General features: G+C 43.3%; 1 protein-coding gene across 6 annotated transcripts in view; it reads right to left on the reverse strand.

Moving 5' to 3' along the window:
• Window positions 1-1,186: 1,186 nt before the first annotated feature.
• LRRTM4 (leucine rich repeat transmembrane neuronal 4) overlaps window positions 1,187-21,511 on the reverse strand; it is a 232,529-nt gene continuing 212,204 nt past the window's right edge. For 4 of the 6 annotated variants that reach the window (XM_069877586.1, XM_069877587.1, XM_069877585.1 and 1 more), the window contains one exon: window positions 1,187-2,503. In XM_069877586.1, coding sequence (XP_069733687.1) covers window positions 2,282-2,503 — 222 coding nt within the window. In that variant the 3' untranslated portion in view covers window positions 1,187-2,281. The remainder of the gene's footprint in view (window positions 2,504-21,511) is intronic. The other 2 variants (XM_069877589.1, XR_011339176.1) reach the window with 2 other exon arrangements.

The following is a 21,511-nucleotide window of genomic DNA, read 5'->3' on the forward strand; positions in this document are numbered from 1 at the left end:
CAGCTGGGGAGTTAAGGGGAAAACATATAAAAAGACAATAAGCATTCCTGCTTGACATTTTCTCCTCTGGTTGTGCTGGTATCAGACACATAACTGCCCTCTTAAAAATTGAATCAGAATTATACAACTCTCTTTAATGAACCTTATAATAAAAACATTACCATCCTCATCTGCTAGGAGCATGGGGATGCCATTATGCTTTTGATGTTCACTGAAATGTATTCTGCTGCTGATGCAGAGCCCACAGGAATCAATGGGAGTCGTTCCGTTTGCAGCTCGGGTCAATAGGCTGTGGGTCAACGTTTTAAACCCAATTTGAAGGGAACTAGTGCTTCGAGCTGCTTTCTTCCTCCACCCACAGCACTGCTAAGGCTGACCGGTGTCAGGATGTCTGACAGAGCTTGCTCTAAGCTCACCACCCAGCCTTTCACTCCAGTTCCTTTTCACTTCCTAACACTTAATTCTAAATATATTACCTTTGATGCATCGAGTTGACTTTGTACATCCAAGTTTCCCTGCAAGCTGCCTAGTGCACGGAATGTGTGCATCCATATAAATTCCTCCTTGCCTTTCAGAGAAAAATATGCAAATTTTTCAGGTGAGAAACACAGAAGAAAATATAATATCATATATGTGATACAAAACTCAGCACTTCCAGAAATTCATTAAGACTTTACCTTATGGCAGAGTGTATTTCTCATAAAAACACCCAATAGAAACACATGAGACAACCACAAAATTAATTTAGTCCTAAACCCCACTGTTGTATTATTCATTCTCCCATTAAAAACTTCCAACACTTTATGTTCTGATCTGAAATGGTTAACTTCAGTGCAGGGTTTGCACCTGAAAAGCCCACCTTCCAATAGAAAAAAACAAAACTAAAATTTAGTAACAAAAGAAGGTTTCTTTGTCCCTCTTTCCCTCCCCCAGGCCCATTTAGGTGTCCTGATGGAATCACCTCTTCTTACACAAGCCAAATTGAGTTTCGTCAGACTCAGGTTTTTAAACCTCAAAACAATTCCTCGATCTCCTTCTAAGAGGTGAGATAGAGGTGAGACAGGACAAGGCGCTGTTCCCTTACTCCAGCGAGTCACCGCGTCACACATCCAGAAAAACCATTCAAACAGTAGCTTGGCTGTGGTGTCCCAACCACAAAATAATATGTTTATTTTTTTTCCACCACTGTTTTTGTTGTTGTCGTCATTTTATTGATAAAAACTACACAAAAACTAACTGATCATAATAATTAATTAAAAAAAAACCCAAAAAAACCAATGTTACACATTCTCCTGTGTTTTAGAAATTGTGTCAGCCAGTGAGTTTCACCAAATACTCTTGCTTTAAAAGATTTTCCTTCTGATCCATTTCAAGCACATCACTTCCATTTTGGTTCCCAAACGTCCATTATTTTGCTTAACAAGCAGTGCTGGACTGTAAATACGAGAGTCGTTACTCCATGGTATGTTTTCCCCTTTTTTAGAGCCCGGAAAGTAATTATAGTGTCAACAATAAAGCACAATGAAGATAGTAAAAATCAAAAGCACCCTCCATAGTGTACAGCCTGTGTCTTAAATGTACATGCACCCAAGTTTCTTTGTTTCTGCTGCATCAATTGCCAATGTCCTTTTGGTTCAACATAAGCTTTAATGCCCATGTCTGAAGTTTGAAATATTAGCGCTTGACCACAAAAAAATAAAAAATAAAAGACATCCAAAAAAACCAAAACTCCAAAAAAAAAAAAAAAAGGAAAATATATATATTTATATTTTGTGTCTTTAAAAAGAACAAAAATATTAAACCAATCTTTGAAGAGTAATAAACACTTAATAAGGAAACATGGCTGACCCATCCCACCCAAACCCTGCCCTCCCCACCCCTTTTATTTTTACCTGTGGTTCTCCTTCCCTGGAACCGTGCAATGTAGAAAAATCAAATATACAAACAAAACTCTTAATCCATCCCTTTATGTAGCTAGAGTGAAATCTATTTTTTGTTTTGTTTTTTCTTTTTAATAAGAACTTGACAATCTCTCTTTAATATTTACATTGAGGAATTTGTTTGAAAGTTTAAAGCAAGGAAAATCCTGAAGTTCTCAGTGTGTACTGCAAGACAGCATTTCCACAGTCTGCGGAGTTCGCTTGATCCCCTTCCCTTTGTCTCTGTTGGAACATTTGGAACTGGAATGGTAGGTTTTAGTTTCTTGCCCTGCTCTCTTCCGAGATGAAAGGTCCCTCAAAAGAACTCCCCACTCCGCCCCCCGAAGAAGTCGTCTCCATCGTTAGTTTGGTATTCTCTCAATGTAAATGGCTGGAGCAGCCGAACGTGCGATTGTAGCTATGAAGCTGTGGTCTCGACTGAGTTCCAGGTTGGTTGTCTCAGCCTGCTCCCGGGACATGGTATCGTACCCCTTATTTACATGGAGAGGCTTATGAGCTTGGCAGTATCCGATCACCGGCTGGTCGTAACTGTAATAGGGTAAAGTCTTCATGTGGTGAGGAACCTGCACCAGAGAAACAGAGATCAGAAGAGAGATACACGTAAATAATGTGCTTGGTCACGTGTTTGTACAGCATCTATCACAGTGCAGCCTCAAAGCTCAGCACGTCTGCATTCAGAGGGTTGTTTGGGTTGCAAGGGATTTTAAAGGTCATCCAGTTCCACCTCCACTGCCACAGGCAGCAACACCTTCCTGGTTGCTCATAGTTTCATCCAACCTTGTTTTGAACACTTCCAAGGATGGGGCATCTATCCACGTTCCTCCCGACAAATAAACCTTTGAGGCTTCTAGGCTGCCTGTAGCACATCCAGATCCCTCAAAAAGTGCTGCTTACGCTCCTGTTAGTCAATAGGTTCCCACTTGTGGATGGACGTTACATCTGTTGAACACCTCTGGAGTCCCAGACCTGTTCTGGCCTTTTGCAGCGTGCTGAAGTGAGATTAGAGAGGGCTTCTGTTCGTTTAGGCGACTATGCTTGTGGGCACGTTTTCAAAACACTCTCAAGTGCTGAATTCTACCCTCTTTTGGACAATCTGGCTATGAAGGGTGAACTGGAAACTCCTGATTAGAGAATCATTAAGACTGGAAAATAATCAGTCCAACCATCAGCCCAACATCACCGTGCTGACTAAACCATGTCCTGAACTGCCATATCTACATGATTTTGAACACCTCCAAGGATAGAGACTGCACTACTGCCATGGGCAGCCTGGTCAAGTGCTTCACCGCTCTCTCAATAAACAAATCTTTCCTTATACCCAATCGAAACCTCCTGTTGCACAACGTGAAGCCAGCCCCTCTTGTCCTATCACTTGTTACTTGGGAGAAGAGACCAGCACCCACCTAGCTACAACCTCCTTTCAGGGAGCTGTAGAGAGTGATAAATAATACAGACCTTTTAAAAATTGGCTCTTTCCCCAGTGCTTTGAAAGGGTCCAAGCATTTCTACAAAGCTCAGACCAGCCAGAGCATGTCAAGGACTGGAAAACCTGGCTGCCAGCATGTGCAGCTTTCAGCACGGCTGGAAAACGTATTTATTTTCTCTGTGACAAATCTGCTTGCCCAAGGTCATGACTTCCTGGGTTCTTTATCTTACAATTTCACCACGAGAAACACTATCAAAGAGCCCCAACGGATGCTGGCTGGAGCTGAGCAGATCCACACCTTGTAAAAACAGCCATATATTGGAAAAATCTGCAAGATCTATCGTGAACTTCATCTCTTCTTTATGTAAATATTCAGAAACTGCCAGCTCCCTACCTTCCTTTTTTTTCCCCTATAAACGTTCTATGCTTGCAAATGTTAATCCTACAACTAAATATGACTTATGGCACAACATCAGATACAAATCTTTGCAGATAATCTTATCATCTGCAAGAGGTGAGCTGATCAAGTAGAAATAAATACGCTCTTAGGGAGAAAAAAACCCCAAACCCTTAGATTGCAGGAGTTGGAGGCAGGAGTTTATTCTAACACTGCTAGGAAACCTGACCTGGAGATATTCTACACATACTTTAGTCTTGTAATAAATACTTCTTTCTTTTCCATGCTGAGCTTTTTAATACCAAGCTAATTTATCACAAATTTCTGTTGCACGGCACACTTCATTCAGGAAGGCATAAAAAAAGCAACGGGATTAGAACTAGTTAAGAAGTTTTGCAAGGTTAGATTTCTTCTTGCATTTTGATCCCCTCAGCAGTTAGATTCCTCCCCTGCTTCTCTCCAGAATGCTGGAGACATTCCAAAACCCTTCCACTAGCTGGAATTCAGCTGAAAATGTCATTTTACGTGACAGCTGAATGGCAAGAATGCAGAAGACAAGCTGCTCGGTAGAATTTGATGGGACAACTGTGTTCACTTGTGGATCAAATTCAGCCACAGTGCAAGAAATTCTAACTCCCTTTGGATACAGTAATATCCATGCCAATTCGCATCAGGGCTTGAATTTGTCCTCAGCCTTTCAGGCAGCTCTTTATGATTCTATAAAAGCCAAGGACTGTTTGTGTTCTGGAGAGCTGAGAGATTGAGGTCCCGACTTTACAGCAATAATACACAGTACATTAACCACCCCACTCCTGCGTGCAGGACTATTTGCTTGTTTTCTTCCCTGCTCCCAACAGGAGTCAAAAGGATCAGGATCTCAACAACATCCCAAAACAGTGGATAAAAACTCTTCCTTATCAATTTTTTTTCTCAGGAGTTATATGGAATCGCTCATTTTCATTTAAGTTGGGTTTGCATATGTCTGAAATCATATTCATGAGGGTCGCTGTGCTCTGTGTGTGGAGAGAAGGTGCATAACCTTTGTCAGTGTGAAACGTAAAATGGGTATATAGAATCATTAAGGTTGGAAAAGACCTCCAAGATCATCAAGTCCAACCATCAACACAACGCCACCATGCCTAAACCATGTCCTGAAGCTCCAGTGATGGTGACTCCACCACTGCCTTGGGCAATGATTCCACAGAAGATACGTTTTTTACCAGCTAGAACGTGGAGTAAGGCTGAGAATTCATCTACCAGCAAATCAAAGGTAAAACAAGGAAAAGAACCGGGATGTTCTAGCACAGTGTCCTTTGCAGCCTCCTCCTGCCACTCCGCTGCCGCTAAGCACAGCCATTTGTGCTACAAAACTCTTTTCAATTGTAAGTGAAGATATAGAGTTGCTCACATGGAAACACAACAGAAACAAAACAAAACTTCTTTCATGTAATCTGTCATAACATCCAACTCGGTTCTCAGCTTCTCATGCTCACTCATGGTTATGCTCCACGACAGCGCAGTCCAGTGCAGCGTGTGGAGCTCAGGGCTGGAATGTAGAATGCCAGAATGTTTAACGGGAGATGATGAACATGTCTGTTCAAAGCATTTTCATATTAATTTCTATTTTAATTTCCAAAATTGACACTGCCTAATATCTACTCGAATCACAGAATCATAGATTAAAATCATGGAATGGTTTCAGTTGAAAGGGACTTTAAAGCCCATCCAGTTCCCCTTCCTCCCTTTCTCATGGGCAGGGACACACCTTCTACCGGATCAAATTGCTCAAAACCCCATCCAGCGTGGCCTTGAACCCCTCCAGGGATGGGGCAGCCACCACTGCTCTGGGCAGCCTGGGCCAGGGCCTCCTAACACACCTAGCAAAACATTTCTTCCCAAGATCGCATCTCAATCTCCCCTCTTGCAGTTTAAAACAACTGTCCCTCGTCCTATCCCTGCACTCCCTGATGAAAAGCACCTCCCCAGATTTCCTGTAGTCCCTTTCTGTACTGGAAGGCTGCTCTAAGGTCTCTCCAGGCTGAACAAGCCCAGCTCTCAGACTATCCTCATCTGGGAGGTTCTCCAGCACTTGCATCATCTCTGTGGCCTCCTGTGGACTTGCTTTAACAGATTCGTGTCCTTTCCGTGCTGAATAAAAACTTTTTTTTGCATTAGGGAAAAGATAAACAAAGCGGAAGACACTCCAACGTCACTGATGTGTATATGATGGACATTTTCGTTTCAGTCCATATATGGTTGGACTCGATGATCTGGTGGGTCTTCCAACCGTGCCTACTAAACCTTGTCCTAAAGCACCACACCTATACTTTTTTCTAACCCTTCCAGGGTTGGAGACTCCATCACTGCCTAGGCAGCCTGGTCTGATGTTTCATCCCTTTTTCAGTAAAGAAATTTTTCCTAAAATCCAACCCAAACCTCCCAAGGTGCAACTTGAGGCCATTTCCTCTCAAGAACCAGAATGTTTTGGCTCTCCCAGGCTGGGTACCTTGGCTTTATACATTCAGACGCTGCAGTTTATATGTTTTCTATTCTATTGTCTCTATTTTCAAAGATAAAGAATGCTCCGTTTTTGACACTGAAGACATGCTCCACTCATCCCGATGGACAATGTGACACAACAGCCATTGCTGTGTTCCATTTCTTTTCTACAAAACATAACTGAAGCATGAACATTCTCAAGCAGTTGAACATTATCTGGTTTCACACTTGCTGGTACTTCCTAATCCGGGCAAACTGATTTATGTGTAAATACCTGCTTAGGTGATGATTACATGATTAAATTACATGTAACTTTAGAAGCTGTCCATATGTAGCGGAAACCCAGAGTTATGAAATATGGAAGCGATGTTTTCTCATTAGGGCTAATATTTGGTCTCAGAACACCATGACTTCATTGCTGAATTAGCATCATAGTTGTTGATAAATCAAATTCAGAGTTCATTTTAAACCCTATCATAATTTAGAGTAAAAAAAAGCAAGACACACTATCATAGCTTGACGATTAGTGAAGCACAGGGCTTCACCTTAGAGATAGACTGATTAGGCACATTAGGCAGATATAGCTGGTAAAAACAATTTCAGTGGATTTCATGCTGCTGAAAAATCACAGTTAACAACCCTGGAACATCCCTTTGGAGAAGGCTCAGAAAGACATTCCTATACAGGAAAATGCACAATTAATGCACTTCGTATTAAACTCATTAAATGCAGACACCGGAGTTCTGAAATATGAATGGGTTTGTGTTCTCTTCTGTTTCCAACTGGAACAAACACAAAAGCACCTGGCTGGTTTTTAAAACAGGCTTTTTGTTCTAAAATCCGTGTTTCCTAAGGTTATTCTCAAACTGACAAAAAAAAAAAATCAAAAAACTTGTTTATTAATAAAAAATCAGAACTCAGAAGCCTGAGAGCTCTGTTTTGAGGCAGCATGAGGTTTTTACGAGCGCTGTTTCTACTGTGGTTCCCTGTGTGACATCTGAGCAGTTCAGGAAAACTGTCAACTTGATTTTTATGTGAAGGTCTTAAAAATCTTTAATTAGCCCCAGTTTTCTAAGAGTTACAGATCCCACTGAGAACTTTGCCTGAAGTTGGCAAGCCTATGTAAGGCATGGAGCATTGAGCAAGAACCTTTTGGTAGCTTGAATTGTAGGCGCAATTCCCACAATAAATGTCCTGCAATTTCATGTTTAATTTCTTTCCCACTCCAGCCAGAAACCACCTCTTTGCCTCCACCATTTATTTCCCACCAAATCAGATTAATGGTCTATCCAGCTCCCACCAGGAGATGAAACAGAGAAGAAGGAAGGCTCAGGCTGGAGTGAGAGGTCCCATCCTACACGGTACTGCCCTGAAATCACCAGCACCTTTGGAAAACAAGCCTTGTGAGAGGCAGCTGAGGGACCTGGGGTTGTTTAGGCTGGAGAAAAGGAGACCAAGGGGAGACCTTATAACTGCCTGAAAGGACGTTGTAGCAAGGTGGGTGCTGGTCTCTTCTCCCAAGTAAGAAGTGATGGGTTGATAGGATATGGCCTCAAGTTGAACCAGGGGAGGCTCACATTAAAAACCAGGGAAAAATTCATCACTGTTCCAGTGCCTGAGAGCCTTCTCGGTGAAGAAATTTTTCCTACTGCCCTATCTAAACCTCCCTCGGTGCAACTTGAGGCCGTTTCCTCTCATCCTACCACCTGGGAGAAGAGATCGGCACCCACCTCACTCTATTCTCCCTTGAGGCAGTTGTAGACAGTGAAGAAGTCTCCCCTCAGCCTCCTTTTCTCTTAGGAAGGAGACACAGGGCAGAAGGTAGCGCAGCCATCAGTTACTTTTGCGTGTCCTATTAAAGGTCTGTTTATAGTTCATAAATAGTTAACTCCTAATTAATAACCACATGAATTAAACAAACATCATTGTATTAGATATGGTTATAGGCATATTAACAAATCATATCCATTAAATGGATATATGGGACTATATAATACTCTACAAAATGGACTGATTTCATATAAAGAAAGTTAATTAAGATATACTTATTAATTTCCTATGCAGTAATAAAATACTCACCAACTTTTTAAACCATTTAACAGCTATACAAGTTACACCATAAAGACAGAATTTGACGGTTGATTCAGTCACCCCTGCAGAGTGTATTTCATGTTTTAAACCCCTATAGAACATCACCCTGCCAGTTCCACTGATGCTCTGCACTGCATTTGAAGCTTGCTCTTCCTTCCCTACAGATGAATTCCTAATCTTTCTATTCTATCACACCAACACCTTTCCCTCAAAAACTGAACCTCTCGATGAACTGTTTAACTTATTGTGCTTTTCTAGAGATCAGGAGAAAAATCATACACACCCCACTGCTCCCTCTGTGGGCCAATTTGATCTTTCAATCAGCAAATGAAAAGGTTTCCCTAAAGGAAACTCCCAGAAAGAAGAGCGTCTTCTAAGCCTTGTTATTGTTCCTTGGGCAAAATATTTCTTTTAAATCACTTCATCCTGACAAAAGGGCCCACTGATGAAAAACTGAAAGTGAGATTCACAGCAAACTTCGATTTTCCGCTGTGGAGGGCTGATAAAATAAACAAACTATCTAGAGATTCTAATTGAAAAGCCATTAATATTGCTTTCAGTGCTATTACGATAATTTCCTATGGAATTAAATAGCGATAGAAGCCTGATGGCTCAAAAAAGCTTCTACACTAGATAGGGACAGAAGGAGTCGTGTGTTCAGGTCTGGAGTCCTCAGCACAGGAGGGACATGGATCTGCTGGAGAGAGTCCAGAGGCCACAAAGATGATCAGATGATCCAAGGACTGGAGCAGCTCTGCTATGAGGACAAGCTGAGAGCGTTGGGGTTGTTTGGCCTGGAGAAGAGAAGGCTCCAGGGAGACATTAGAGCAGCTTCCAGTACTGAAAGGGGCTCCAGAAAAGCTGGAGAGGGGCTCTTGATCAGAGAGTGCAGGGATAGGATGAGGGGGAACGGTTTTCAGCTCCAGCAGGGGAAACTGAGATGAGATCTTAGGAAGAAATGTTTTGCTGAGAGAAGTTGTGGCTGCCCCATCCCTGGAGGGGTTCAAGGCCAGGTTGGATGGGGCTTGGAGCTCCTGATCCAGTGGGAGGTGTCCCTGCCCATGGCCGGGGTGGAACTGGATGGGCTTTGAGGTCCCTTTCAGCCCAAACCATTCTATGATTAGTTTTCAATTGCGATGCAATATGTTGTCGTTACCTATGTAGATGAAAAAGAATTCCTCTGGGTGCTTCTCCATATCTGGCGGTGCCTAAATGCACACAGCGTCAAAACTGTAGTCTCTTTTAAGGCAACTCGACATTCACTTAAACACTTTAAAGAGCTATATCCTCACCAGGATTTTCTGTTCCCTTTGCATTGCATTAAGAGCTGTAAAGCGTAGATCATTTGTACTTAACCCATCAGGCCAAGTTAAAGGTCCCTCTAACCAAGTCTCCAAGGGACCGAGAAGAAAGGGCAGAGCACAGTTCAACAATTAGGTAATAACTTCCACAGAGCATCCTCCTGACCCCCAACACTCCCAGCTTCACTTGGCTTTCTAAATTGCTGGCATTTCAGGCCTAAAATACTATGGAGCTGGACCTTCCAATGCATTGAAGAGCCTAGAGCATCCTTCCAGGCCCTAGGTCCAGTGCAGCATTTGGGAAACAGAGAACATTGTACCTTTAGAAAAAGAATTAAGAATTACAAAAATAAGGGGAAAGGTAGAGTTGTTTTTTCCATGCAGTGCTCATAACGATGGAAAACTGCTCCATCCATTACTCACAATAAATAAGTACAGTAGTAATATCAACATCTGATAAAGTTGCTGCCACAGTGACAAATTAAGGCACTGGAGAATGAGTGAAATAAGTCTTTGCCTCATATTAAAATATTGCCTTTTCATTAGACCTGCCTAGAATTTATAGCATGCAAAATAGCTAACCAGAAATCAACGGCTTCTTTAGAGATTTTAAAACACTATTTGAAGTTGTACGTGGATTCTGTATATAAAGAGTCCAAAATTGTACTTCCTAAAGGTGGAGAAACGTGACTCAAATTTTGTCCTTAAGACCCGAGGAGGCATAAACAAGGCAACACGATGGCTTGTGATTAAAACCCACATCACTGCTAGAAGAAAGGGATATCCAGGTGCCTTATCAGACTGATCCAAGAAGTGGAAGGCTTTGCCTCTATTTTATCTGCTTATACCCAAAAGGTTTTGGTTGGAGTCAGATGACAATCTCAACCCATTTTTGAGTAAAAAAATACCAAACCACATTTCTAATTGGTGCTAGTTCCATTTGATACGATAATATTAAACATACAGACAGTATGTGGCCTCTGGGTCCCTAGTAAGATACCGTGACGGAGTTGTCCCCCTCTGTCATCGTTTAAAATTCAATGTTCAAAATTATGGCACTGAGCTAAGAAAGCAGATAATTTGGTTTATTTTTCAGTCATCTTAAAACAATTGAAAGGGATCCTTCCTTACAGATAATGGATGCTGAAGAAAAGAATGACTTGAAGAAAGAAATAAAGAAATAAGAACTCTACTGTTGTTTCATCTGATCTGGGATTAGATGGTCTACATCTAACCATCAACGCCCAGAGCTGTTGAGCAGGAATAGAAGCAAACAAAGCATCGGAACTGTAAAGGGAGCACAAATTCAAGGAATTATTAATCTCTGCTGAGAAAACAGTGAGATAAATTCACTCCAGTGGGAAAGAAGCAAGAATCCACTGGCACTACAGACCTTCTCGGACACGGGAGGGAGCTCCTATTATACTGAATGTCTCAGCAGGATTCTATTCATGAGAAATTACAAGATTTTAATTGCCTGCACTGTCTCCTAGCAGAGGAATCAGTGTGTGTGGTGGCACAAACGCACTGGCAAGAGCATTAATCCAGCAGCAGAAGGGACAGCTTCTCCTCCTGATGTGCGTATGTTACTTCCATCAGCACTGATGGGAGCAGCTGCCTACGCCAAGAGGAAATTGCAACCCCCCCACCCCCCCCAGTCTCCAAAAAATACGGATACATGACTCATATTGGGGTGAAGATTTATATAACCACTGTCTTCACTGAAAGGCTAAGGAACAGTCTCTGCATCTTGCAGCGCCATAAATTAAGGTAGAATAAGGCAGAGCTAGAGGCAAATTACTACTTCAGGTTGAGGGAGAGAAAATAATTCAGGGATGAGGAGGAAGGACTGGCAGAAGGATGCCTAGTTGTGGGTGACATACCTCGTGCAAAGGCTGGAGGAACTGGCGTGAATTCAGCAAAGTGGAGTGGCTGGAGCATGCCCTGACCCTGGGTTAGAAGGGACAGGGAACAAACACTCAGCTCTTTTCCCAGCTCCTCTGCCAAAGCCACTGAATACACCAACTGTGATGGGAAAGCAAGTCGCGTTCATTAACTTGCTGAGTGCTAGTGGCTAAGGGTGATGTTCTCGAGCCCATCAGCCTCAAGATAAATCTACCTACCTGAACCTCAGAGGCTCCCCTTCTGCTTGCCTAGTAGAAGGTACAGCTATACAGTCCATCCCTCCACTTGTGTCAAAACAAGACACTACAAAGTAATATAAGGACTTTAATTAAAGCTCATAAAAAGCCCTGAGATGCTTGGATATGAATTCCTACAACATGCTGGGAGGCCCCAAGGAAATCTTAGAGAAGCCTTCCAGTACTGCAAGGGGCTCCAGGAAAGCTGGGGAGGGGCTCCTGGTCAGGGATGGCAGGGAGAGGAGGAGGGGGAATGGTTTTTAGCTGAAAGAGGGGAGACTGAGATGAGATCTTAGGAAAAAATGTTGTGCTGTGAGAGTGGGGAGGCCCTGGAATAGGTTGCCCAGAGCAGGGGTGGCTGCCCCATCCCTGGAGGGGTTCAAGGCCAGGTTGGATGGGGCTTGGAGCCCCTGATCCAGCGGGAGGTGTCCCTGACAGAGGAATTGGATGATCTTTAAGGTTCTATCCAACTCAAACCATTTCATGATTCTGTACCAAGGCAAGAATAACCTGCCATTGCTCATCTACGAGCGTGTGCCATACAAAGGAGGGATGCAACAGCAGCATCATTACTGCTTTCTGAACATGCTCCTGAAAGTCAAAGAAGAGCCGAAAAGGCAGGGCAGGGACTCACACAGTACACAGCATTAGAAAATTAATAACAAACATGGGTTCATGTTTCAGTCATGTTCTATAGAATCTTTGTATATCAGAGATCAAGCAAGCAGAAAATTAATGCAAGACTGTCCAGCATTGCAGGCAAGGACATTACACAATGATAGCATTATTTTTTAATACTCTACAGAAAAAAAAATGATTTTTTCATTCCCCTGGGCAAGTTTTATAATATGGAGGGAAATCATCAGTCAAGACATACTCAGAATCCCCAAGAAAACTCAGAGGAAGATTGGCTAGAAAATATTCTTGGCTTAGCAATCTTTGCTGCTACAAAAACAATCAGATCAGTTAGGTTATTCTATGAACGCAAAAGCAATGGAAATGCTTATTGAGTGACAGCAGTTTAGTGACACTTCTAATGCAGAAAAGAAAAAAAATAAGCCAACCAAACAAACTACACGTTAAATCCCCAACACAGTCCTTGTATAATCATAGAGTGGTTTGGGTTGGAAAGGAACTCAAAGCTCATCCAGTCCCACCCCAGCCATGGGCAGGGACACCTCCCACTGGATCAGGGGCTTCAAGCCCCATCCAACCTGGCCTTGAACCCCTCCAGGGATGGGGCAGCCACCCCTGCTCTGAGCAACCTGGGCCAGGGCCTCCCCACCCTCACAGCAAAACATTATTTCCTAAGATCTCATCTCAGTCTCCCCTCTTTCAGCTTAAAACTGTTCCCCCTCATCTTGTCCCTGCCTTCCCTGACCAAGAGCCCTTCCCCAGCTTCCCTGCAGCCCTTTTCTCTACGGGAATGCTGCTCTAAGGTCTTAAGCTTAAGAGAAGAACATGAAAGAAGACTGGAGCAACTACATGGATAAAAACTTGAAATACTAGAAAATAACGTTTAGCAGTCAAACCACTGGGAATTAGCATGAAAACCACTTGGTCAAGAAGCAGTAGGAAGGACAGCTACTCCATGCTGTCTTGTCACTGTGGAGATAGAAATCAGCACATCATCTTAAATCTGTCCCATTTCTGAGTTGGAATGGCGAGCTGCTCCGGATGGGGGTTCGGGATTGGAACAGCCTGGGGAGCGCTCTGTGTCAAGATCATCACCCTCCCCTCTGAAACAGCTGTCAGCTGGCAAGAGCCAATGCTGTAATTACCGGCGAGCAGATCGTGATGTGTAAATCTGACCGGAAGCCTGAGCCTAGCTCTGAAAATACAAAAAGCATTCAGAGGCAGAAATAAAGCAGTCAAGCACTGTTGAATCTAGCCAGGAGAGGGCTGTAGAGTACATGGACCTCGCTGCACTGTGCAGACTGGCATTTCAGGAAAGCCAAACAAAGCAGTCTCGTCCCCACTCTGACGCAACGAACGTTAATAAACACAAATAGCAGTTGCCCGCTTGGGCCGTCTCTGTGCTCGTGCCCAGCAGTAGCTACGGAGCGTAAATGAAAAGGACCGGGTTCAAAGAATCCTGCTGGAAAATAAAACCTGGCCTCGAAGCTCGATTTTGAAAATCAAAGGAGCTGCTGTTTGAAATATCTGCAGCCCACATCAACAAGTGACAGCACACCTCAACAATCGCAGCCGGCCAAGCACTAGCCAAATGATTAAGAGCTCCTCTAATAGAATCATAGAATCATCAGGTTGGAAGAGACCCACTGGATTATCGAGTCCAACCATTCCCATCAATCACTAACCCATGTCCCTCAGCACCTCATCCACCTGTTCCTTAAACCCCTCCAGGGAAGGTGACTCAACCACCTCCCTGGGCAGCCTCTGCCAGGGACCAATGACCCTTTCCCTGAAAAATTTTTTCCTGATGTCCTGCCTGACCCTCCCCTGGTGGAGCTTGAGGCCATTCCCTCTCGTCCTGTCCCCTGTCCCTTGGGAGAAGAGCCCAGCTCCCTCCTCTCCACAACCTCCTTTCAGGTAGTTGTAGAGTGCAATGAGGTCTCCCCTCAGCCTCCTCTTAAACTCATTCTGTTTGGGAAAAGTAATGCCAGTGTCAGAAGGGATCAGTGAAGACATAAGTAATTCAGCTTTAACAGAGCATAGGATGACTTTGGTGCATCACTGGTGTGGAGGAACACGGGGCTGTAACCATTAAACTCCTGCATGAGACCTTTTCATTTGATGGGTCTATACCAGTTGCAGCCAGCTAGAACAAATATCCAATGTCTAGTTCATCCAGGAGATATCACTAAGTGGGAGAAGAAATACAAAGGGGTAAATAAGCTTCTCGTCATCCAAAATCTGTTATTTATTTGCAGTACCCAGAGGCCTTGACCAAAACTGAAGCAGCAATGCTCATGCATTTAGTAAGAGCCCTTGCCCTGGAGAGCTTATACTCCAGACAGGCATGACAGATGAAGGGTGGGAGAAAGGAAAACAGCAAAGAAAAAGATCTCTAAACTGATGCACAGATTGAGGGACAGATTTTTCCACAAGCTAAATACATGAATACAGATCTTTTATCCCTAAATGACATCCCTCATCGCGTGGCCACTGTAACTGTGTGTGTATTTGTAAGCGATACAGCCCAGTATGAGCAAATCTGCAGAGCACAAGAGTCAGAGCTGAGAACACAGCGTCCACAACACGCACACGGCAGAGGATTTACATCAAACTCGTTCCAGTCTGGTCCCATGAACTTGCAGAGCAGATCTAGCTTCACCTCAGAAAGATGCAGTCTCTGTTCTCTGTGACTGCTCTGGGACGTTAACTGAAGCACATCAAGTAAGGACAATCTCGAGACCCACATCACAAGTGTGATCCTGATCTGAACTTAAACACCGATGTAAACGCATCCCTTGGGAGCCAGGAATGTGACTCAGCTCTCAATACAGCACTACAGAACTCAACCCTCCCAGTTTAAAGGTACGTTTGACTTTGACACCCGAGTTTAAGGTGATGCTACCAATCTCCACCCAAGGGCTTTGCCTACTGCTCTTTTAAGAACCCTCTTTACTTTCTCACAGCTAATCCAAGACCAACGAAGCCTTCACAGAACGGAGCACTTGTAAAGAATGATGCTTAAGCAGGTCGTGCTGGTCTGTGTCCTCGAGGCAGCACACAGCATTTCATTGTATCCCAGAACATGAGGAGACAGGACGAGAGGGAATGGCCTCAAGCTCCACCAGGGGAGGGTCAGGCTGAACATTAGGAAAAAAATTTTCATGGAAAGGGTCATTGGGCACTGGAACAGCCTGCCCAGGGAGGGGGTTGAGTCCCCTTCCCTGGAGGGGTTTAAGGGACGGGTGGACGAGGCGCTGAGGGACATGGGTTAGTGATTGATGGGAATGGTTGGACTCGATGATCCAGTGGGTCTCTTCCAACCTGGTTATTCTATGATTCTACGAACAGCTCTTTGGCAGAGCCCTCTGAATTGGAGTTGCAGCCCAAAAACCTTGCAAGGTGCTGAAGAGAAGCTGTGCAAGTCAGTCTTGCACGCAGCTCTGGCAACTCACTGGGGCTCTTCAGACCCCTCTGCTCCTTTCCAGCCTCTTCACTCCGAACTAAAAAGAAAACAAAGGTGGCATTGTGACTCCAGGCCGCAGTCTGTGAACCTCACTGGTGAAGAGACAGAAAGAAGGTGGCAGGAAAAAATGGTCCCACAGTAATTGCAGCAGGAAACAAATAAAAGCTTGTAGAAAAGATGTTGGATTTCTATTGCACTAAGCTTTCTCTCTCAAGAGCACAGAGCACACTCTTGAGGACATGCTCTACAGCAAGAGTTTTCACTGCTATCAGTGAGCAGTGTGAAAACCTCCAGTAAGGAGAACAGGTCAGATCAAATGTGAACTGCCCACAGGGTCTCTGGAAAGCAAAGCAAACCAAAATAGCTCAGAAAATGTTTTCATTCTTACCAGGAAGACTAGAAAGGCTTCTTGAAATACAGTGTGTGCTGTTTAAAGATACACTCTCTTTCATCTGCCCCAAAACAAGGAGAGAGCAAATAAGTGATAGTGATAGGATGAATTTGGAATTCAAGAAAGGTAATTTATCTGAGGTCTGTAAAAATAGCATAAAGAACTGGCCAATTAATGTTATACACACTAGTGTTTTTCAGCCTCTAACAAAATAAGTTCATGAGATTATCGGGTATTTCAAGAGCCAAATGATCACCCATCCTCTTTTTATATTTCTGTAATGGTTTCTGTCTGACAATCTAAAATAATTCAGACTTGCACAATACAAGCGCATATGTGTCTTCTACAAAGTAAAACATGGATGATAATACTAATAACTCTTGATTCACAGTCAATGTACTGCAGTCTCATCAGTGTTCACCCACCAGGGCTCCGTAGAATTTTATACAGAGCATATTTTGAGCCTGCCACATTCCTAAGTCAAATTGTGGTAGCAAGAAGAGCAAACATCAGTTGTTTGCCCTTGTGCTGCACCTTTCATCCAAGGGCTCTGCAATCATTATTCAGATAAGTCTCGCATTGCTGCTTTGAGCCGAGCAGATATCATTACCCTCATTTTATAGATAAATAAACAGAGGTCAAAGAACTCCCCCAAGGCAATCTGGAGAGTTAAATACCTACATCAAATGGTTTAACAAAGGCTGATATCACTATTCCTACCAAAAAGGAAACAGACAAGAAGAGTTGAAGCTGCTAGTCCAATATCAGATATCTCGTTTTGGATCTTTGGTCTTTAAGATAATCCCACCCAAGAGTTGCCTTGCAATTAAACAATCAGATCCATCCAGAAACAACTAGAGCCATTTATCACACCTTAATGCACCCTTGTGCTTTCTTATTGCTATACTATTCAAACAAAGCAAGCAACGTTTTTTTTTAACATTATATACATATTCAGATGGAGCTTCTGGTCATAGTTTCTTGCTGTTTTCTGGCACTAGTTGCCCGGTGCCTCATTTTTGTAAGCCTTCCAGCCTCTTTCTTCTCTGGCTCATCTTGCTCATGACCTCCACTGAGAAGGGAAGGTTCATGGATGGTGTGACTTGTATGACCCATCCCATGGATGAGCTTCAACCCCTGCCACCTCCAGCTCTTTCTTCATCTGTCTATGCCAGTTGGTGGGACTGAGCAGCAGGAGAACCAGCCTTGCTGCTCTCCCACCATTGATATAGATGTAGTGATAGGATGAGGGGTAATAAGATGAAAGAAGGAAGATTGAGACGAGATTTTAGGATTAAATGTTTTGCTGTGAGGGTGGGGAGGCCCTGGCCCAGGTTGCCCAGAGCGGTGGTGGCTGCCCCATCCCTGGAGGGGTTCAAGGCCAGGTTGGATGGGGCTTGGAGCCCCTGATCCAGTGGGAGGTGTCCCTGCCCATGGCAGGGAGCTAGAACTAGACGATCTTTAAGGTCCCTTCCAGCCCAAACTACTCTATGAATCCTTTAATATATTTCATATTTGTGTATTTCCCTAGTCCATAAATTTTCTAAAGGACTTCTGGCTAGGGCTAACGCTAATTTTCATACTCAGATACATGGCTCTATTGCTTGATATTGCCTAAATACAAGCAATCAAGACCACATTCCTGTGTCCAGTTCTGGAATCCTCAAGATAAGAAGGAGATGGAACTGTTGGAAAGGGTCTAGAGAAGGCTACAAGGATGATCAGAGGGCTGGAGCACCTCCCATATGAAGCCAGGCTGAGAGAGTTGGGGTTGTTCAGCCTGGAGAAGAGAAGGCACATTACAAGGGGCATTAGAAGTCTCAGAATCTTAAAACCTCACCCCAGTGTTGCAGATCAAAGGCCGTTAAATCAAAAGGAGATGGTCCTCTACTTCTGGAAATTGAAACCATTATTTTATTTCTGCAGCCCGATATTTAGACTTTTATTTAGTCTCCATCAAATTCAACTGGTTTTATCCTTTATCAAATCAATAGAACTTCCCTACAAGGCACCGTAAGCGTTCTGGTGATTGACTCTTCTTTAACTATAGCCACACACAGAGTGGGGCTGTGATCACAGTAAGGCTTACAACATCTGCTACAGTTCACTAATAATCACAATACTTAACAGAAGAGACACAAACAATGGGGTCCTTGGGAAAAACCGAGTCCTCTGGGTGTCCCCTCAGTTTAAACAATAAATACAGCCTTTTTCTTTAGCCTATGTGTCTCCCACTCATATAAACAAAACCAAGGGAAGGTTATTTAAGTATCCATTAGCTTCCCTGTGATTGTCATTCCCCTCCTTATTCTTTACCCTGAAATAAAGTACACGGGCTTGCATCAAAACACAAAAGCAATCAGAGAGACCAACCTGGATGGGGATTATAACCAGCTATTCACTGCCTTGACACAATACTCCCTGCCTTGAGGAAGAGCCTCAGAGCCCTCATCTCCTTGTTATAAACAAGCTACCAAGGCAAGAGGAGGTAGGGTGAATGATAGTAGTGCAAAGTACTGGATGCCAGCTGGACAATGGTTGACATGGTTACCCTTTTCCTTTTTGTGCTACAGGGATGTAGGAAGTTGAGCTTCAAAACCTCACTACAATAAAACACAACGCAATGCAGTCTCTATTACCACGGAAGAAAAGAATGTACCATTGACAGACTCCTGTGCCCTTTTAAAGCAGAACAGCTCTGATATCAAAGCTAGCAGCACTCCTCTGCAATAGTTATTCACTGTGTCTTTGTGGTCAGGAACTAAAACATTTTTATGAAGTTCTAAGGGAAAAAATTATCTCCTGAAAATGAGTCTCTTGTAGTAAGTGCAGCAAATAATGAACAGCTGCACTGTTGCCTTTGGAAGGTGAAACGAAGGAAATGCAGTCTTAATGTGCATTTAAAGCAGGAACGGGTCAGTCTCCAAGATGTTTATTGGGCATAATGGAAACATTCAGTTGTCAAAGGGAACATAAAAAAGGAAAGAATTGATGGAGGAAGGTAGGATGCATTATTTAAACACATATTTATCTATCAGAAATAAACCAGCTGCAGATTAGAGGAGAGTGTGATCAACCCTGGCTCAGTTGTAGCCTCAACCATATGGTTTTTGTCTGATAAATCAGGAGTCTATCTTTCGTGCCATCCCCTCCTTTAAAAAGTGGGGGGCCTAGGCAGCACAATACAAAAGGAAAATAATAAATCACATTTATCCTTATGAAATGTCCTTTCCTTGAGGGCTCTGCTGCCACTCGGTGACATAAATGACAGTTCTCTCAGCAGATGTGTTGCAGTGTGAATTTGTACACTAACGGTGCGATGACAGCTCTGGCACCCTGACTTTGCTCGAAGACTGATATTCAGTCCATTATCTATCCTGTTATCCCTCAGTCTTCTTTTAGAGGGAGTGGTTTTCATCTGTTTCCTTCAATATCAAGCTGGTGGGTATTTCATTCCAAAGGCCTTGGTTTCCAGGTCAGTTCGCAGACTTAGAATCATGGAAACGTAGAATGGTCTGGGTCAGAAAGGACCCCAAAATTCCAGGGGTTTTAATATATATATATTTTTTTTAAATTTAAGGGACCCAAACTGGATTAAAGATCATCCACTTCCACCCCCTGCCATGGCTAGGGACACCTCCCACTGGATCAGGGGCTCCAAGCCCCACCCAACCTGGCCTTGAACCCCTCCAGGGATGGGGCAGCCGCCCCTGCTCTGGGCAACCTGGGCCAGGGCCTCCCTACCCTCACAGCAAAACATTTCTTCCTCAGATCTCATCTAAATCTTCTCTATTTCAGCCTGAAGACCAAGACTTCTGCGACATCTGTGCTAGCACACTCCACTTGGCCTGCTCTTCATAGAAAAAAAACCTGTTGGTGTGTTGATCTATGTGTCACCCAAGATAGTCTGTGAAAAAAAAGAAACACCTCAACTGTACTGAAGCCTAAGCCCACTTTTTTAAACAACAGAATAACATATCAATAATTTACGTTCCCTCAGTGATATACGCAGTTGCTAGAACTGTATGAATTTTAGGGAGAAAAGTTTACAACGCAGCAAAATAGTAAACATTAGAACTTGACACATATTTAAGACAGAAGAGCATCGAAGGACCTGCACACATAAAACACCTGACGTGTCTTCCAAGCATTCTGTCAGACTCTATTACTGCAGGCTAAGTACTACACAAACCTTCTAATATATAAGGTAGAATCTACAGGAAGATAAATATGGCAAAGGATGTTTGGCTCTTCTTTGGTTGCACGCCAGAGGAGGGAAGGGACAGTTAGCCACTACCAACTCTCATAGAATCATAGAATCACCAGGTTGGAAGAGACCCACCGGATCATCGAGTCCAACCATTCCTACCAAATTCCTATCTCATATATCCATGGAACTGCCCAGCCTGTTGGAGTCATGGTTCTTTGGTGTAAAACACTGTTTTGATCCACCTCAGAGAAGGTGCCAGATCTGGTGCACAGAGGTTGCTGCACTGGAGCTGTGATCTTAGCTTGAGACCTTGAGGAGCTCAGGTAATACTAAACAATTACTTCTGCTCCTATTGAGGACTAATAGGACCTTTGCAATCGATGTGCCTGGCTGCAGGATGCCCTCTCAGGCAAGAAAGAAGAACAAATTACTTTCTCTTTTCTTTTTTACAGAAATCAGACCTTTCAAGTGGTGGTAAAAGCAATTATCAAGCTGCAGCGTCTTTTCTGTTCTGACAAGTTGTACTTTACCCAAACCAGGTGTAAGGCAAGGTCCTCATTCTGCAACACTGCAACCTTCATGCTTAACATGAACATTCATTCAATAAGCAGCCTTAATGATGGGACACAACAGAAGCTTCTCTGCCCCCATCCACGCACGTGCTCTCAGAATCAATATTAATTGTAAATACACTTTGTATAAAAAACTATGGCCACAAAACTCATTCAGGGAAATCTTTGTCCCATTCAACATCCACTGTGAAAACAAACAGCAAACCTCTCCTGCCCCTGACTCTCCCTTTATGCCTGTGTTTATTCAAGACAGAGAGCTCAGAGAAGCTAATATAATTAGCACAGTTATGGAATCATTATTCTGCTGTCTACCACACTCACTCCATGGCAATTTTAGCCTGCACCGGATTATTTTGACTAAATCAATCTCTACCTCAATCTAAGAAGTAGAGTCATAGAATCATAGAATGGTTTCGGTTGGAAGGGACCTTAAAGATTCAA

The sequence above is a fragment of the Phaenicophaeus curvirostris genome, chromosome 27 (assembly GCF_032191515.1).
Source record: "Phaenicophaeus curvirostris isolate KB17595 chromosome 27, BPBGC_Pcur_1.0, whole genome shotgun sequence".
In the NCBI taxonomy this organism is placed as follows: domain Eukaryota; kingdom Metazoa; phylum Chordata; class Aves; order Cuculiformes; family Cuculidae; genus Phaenicophaeus; species Phaenicophaeus curvirostris.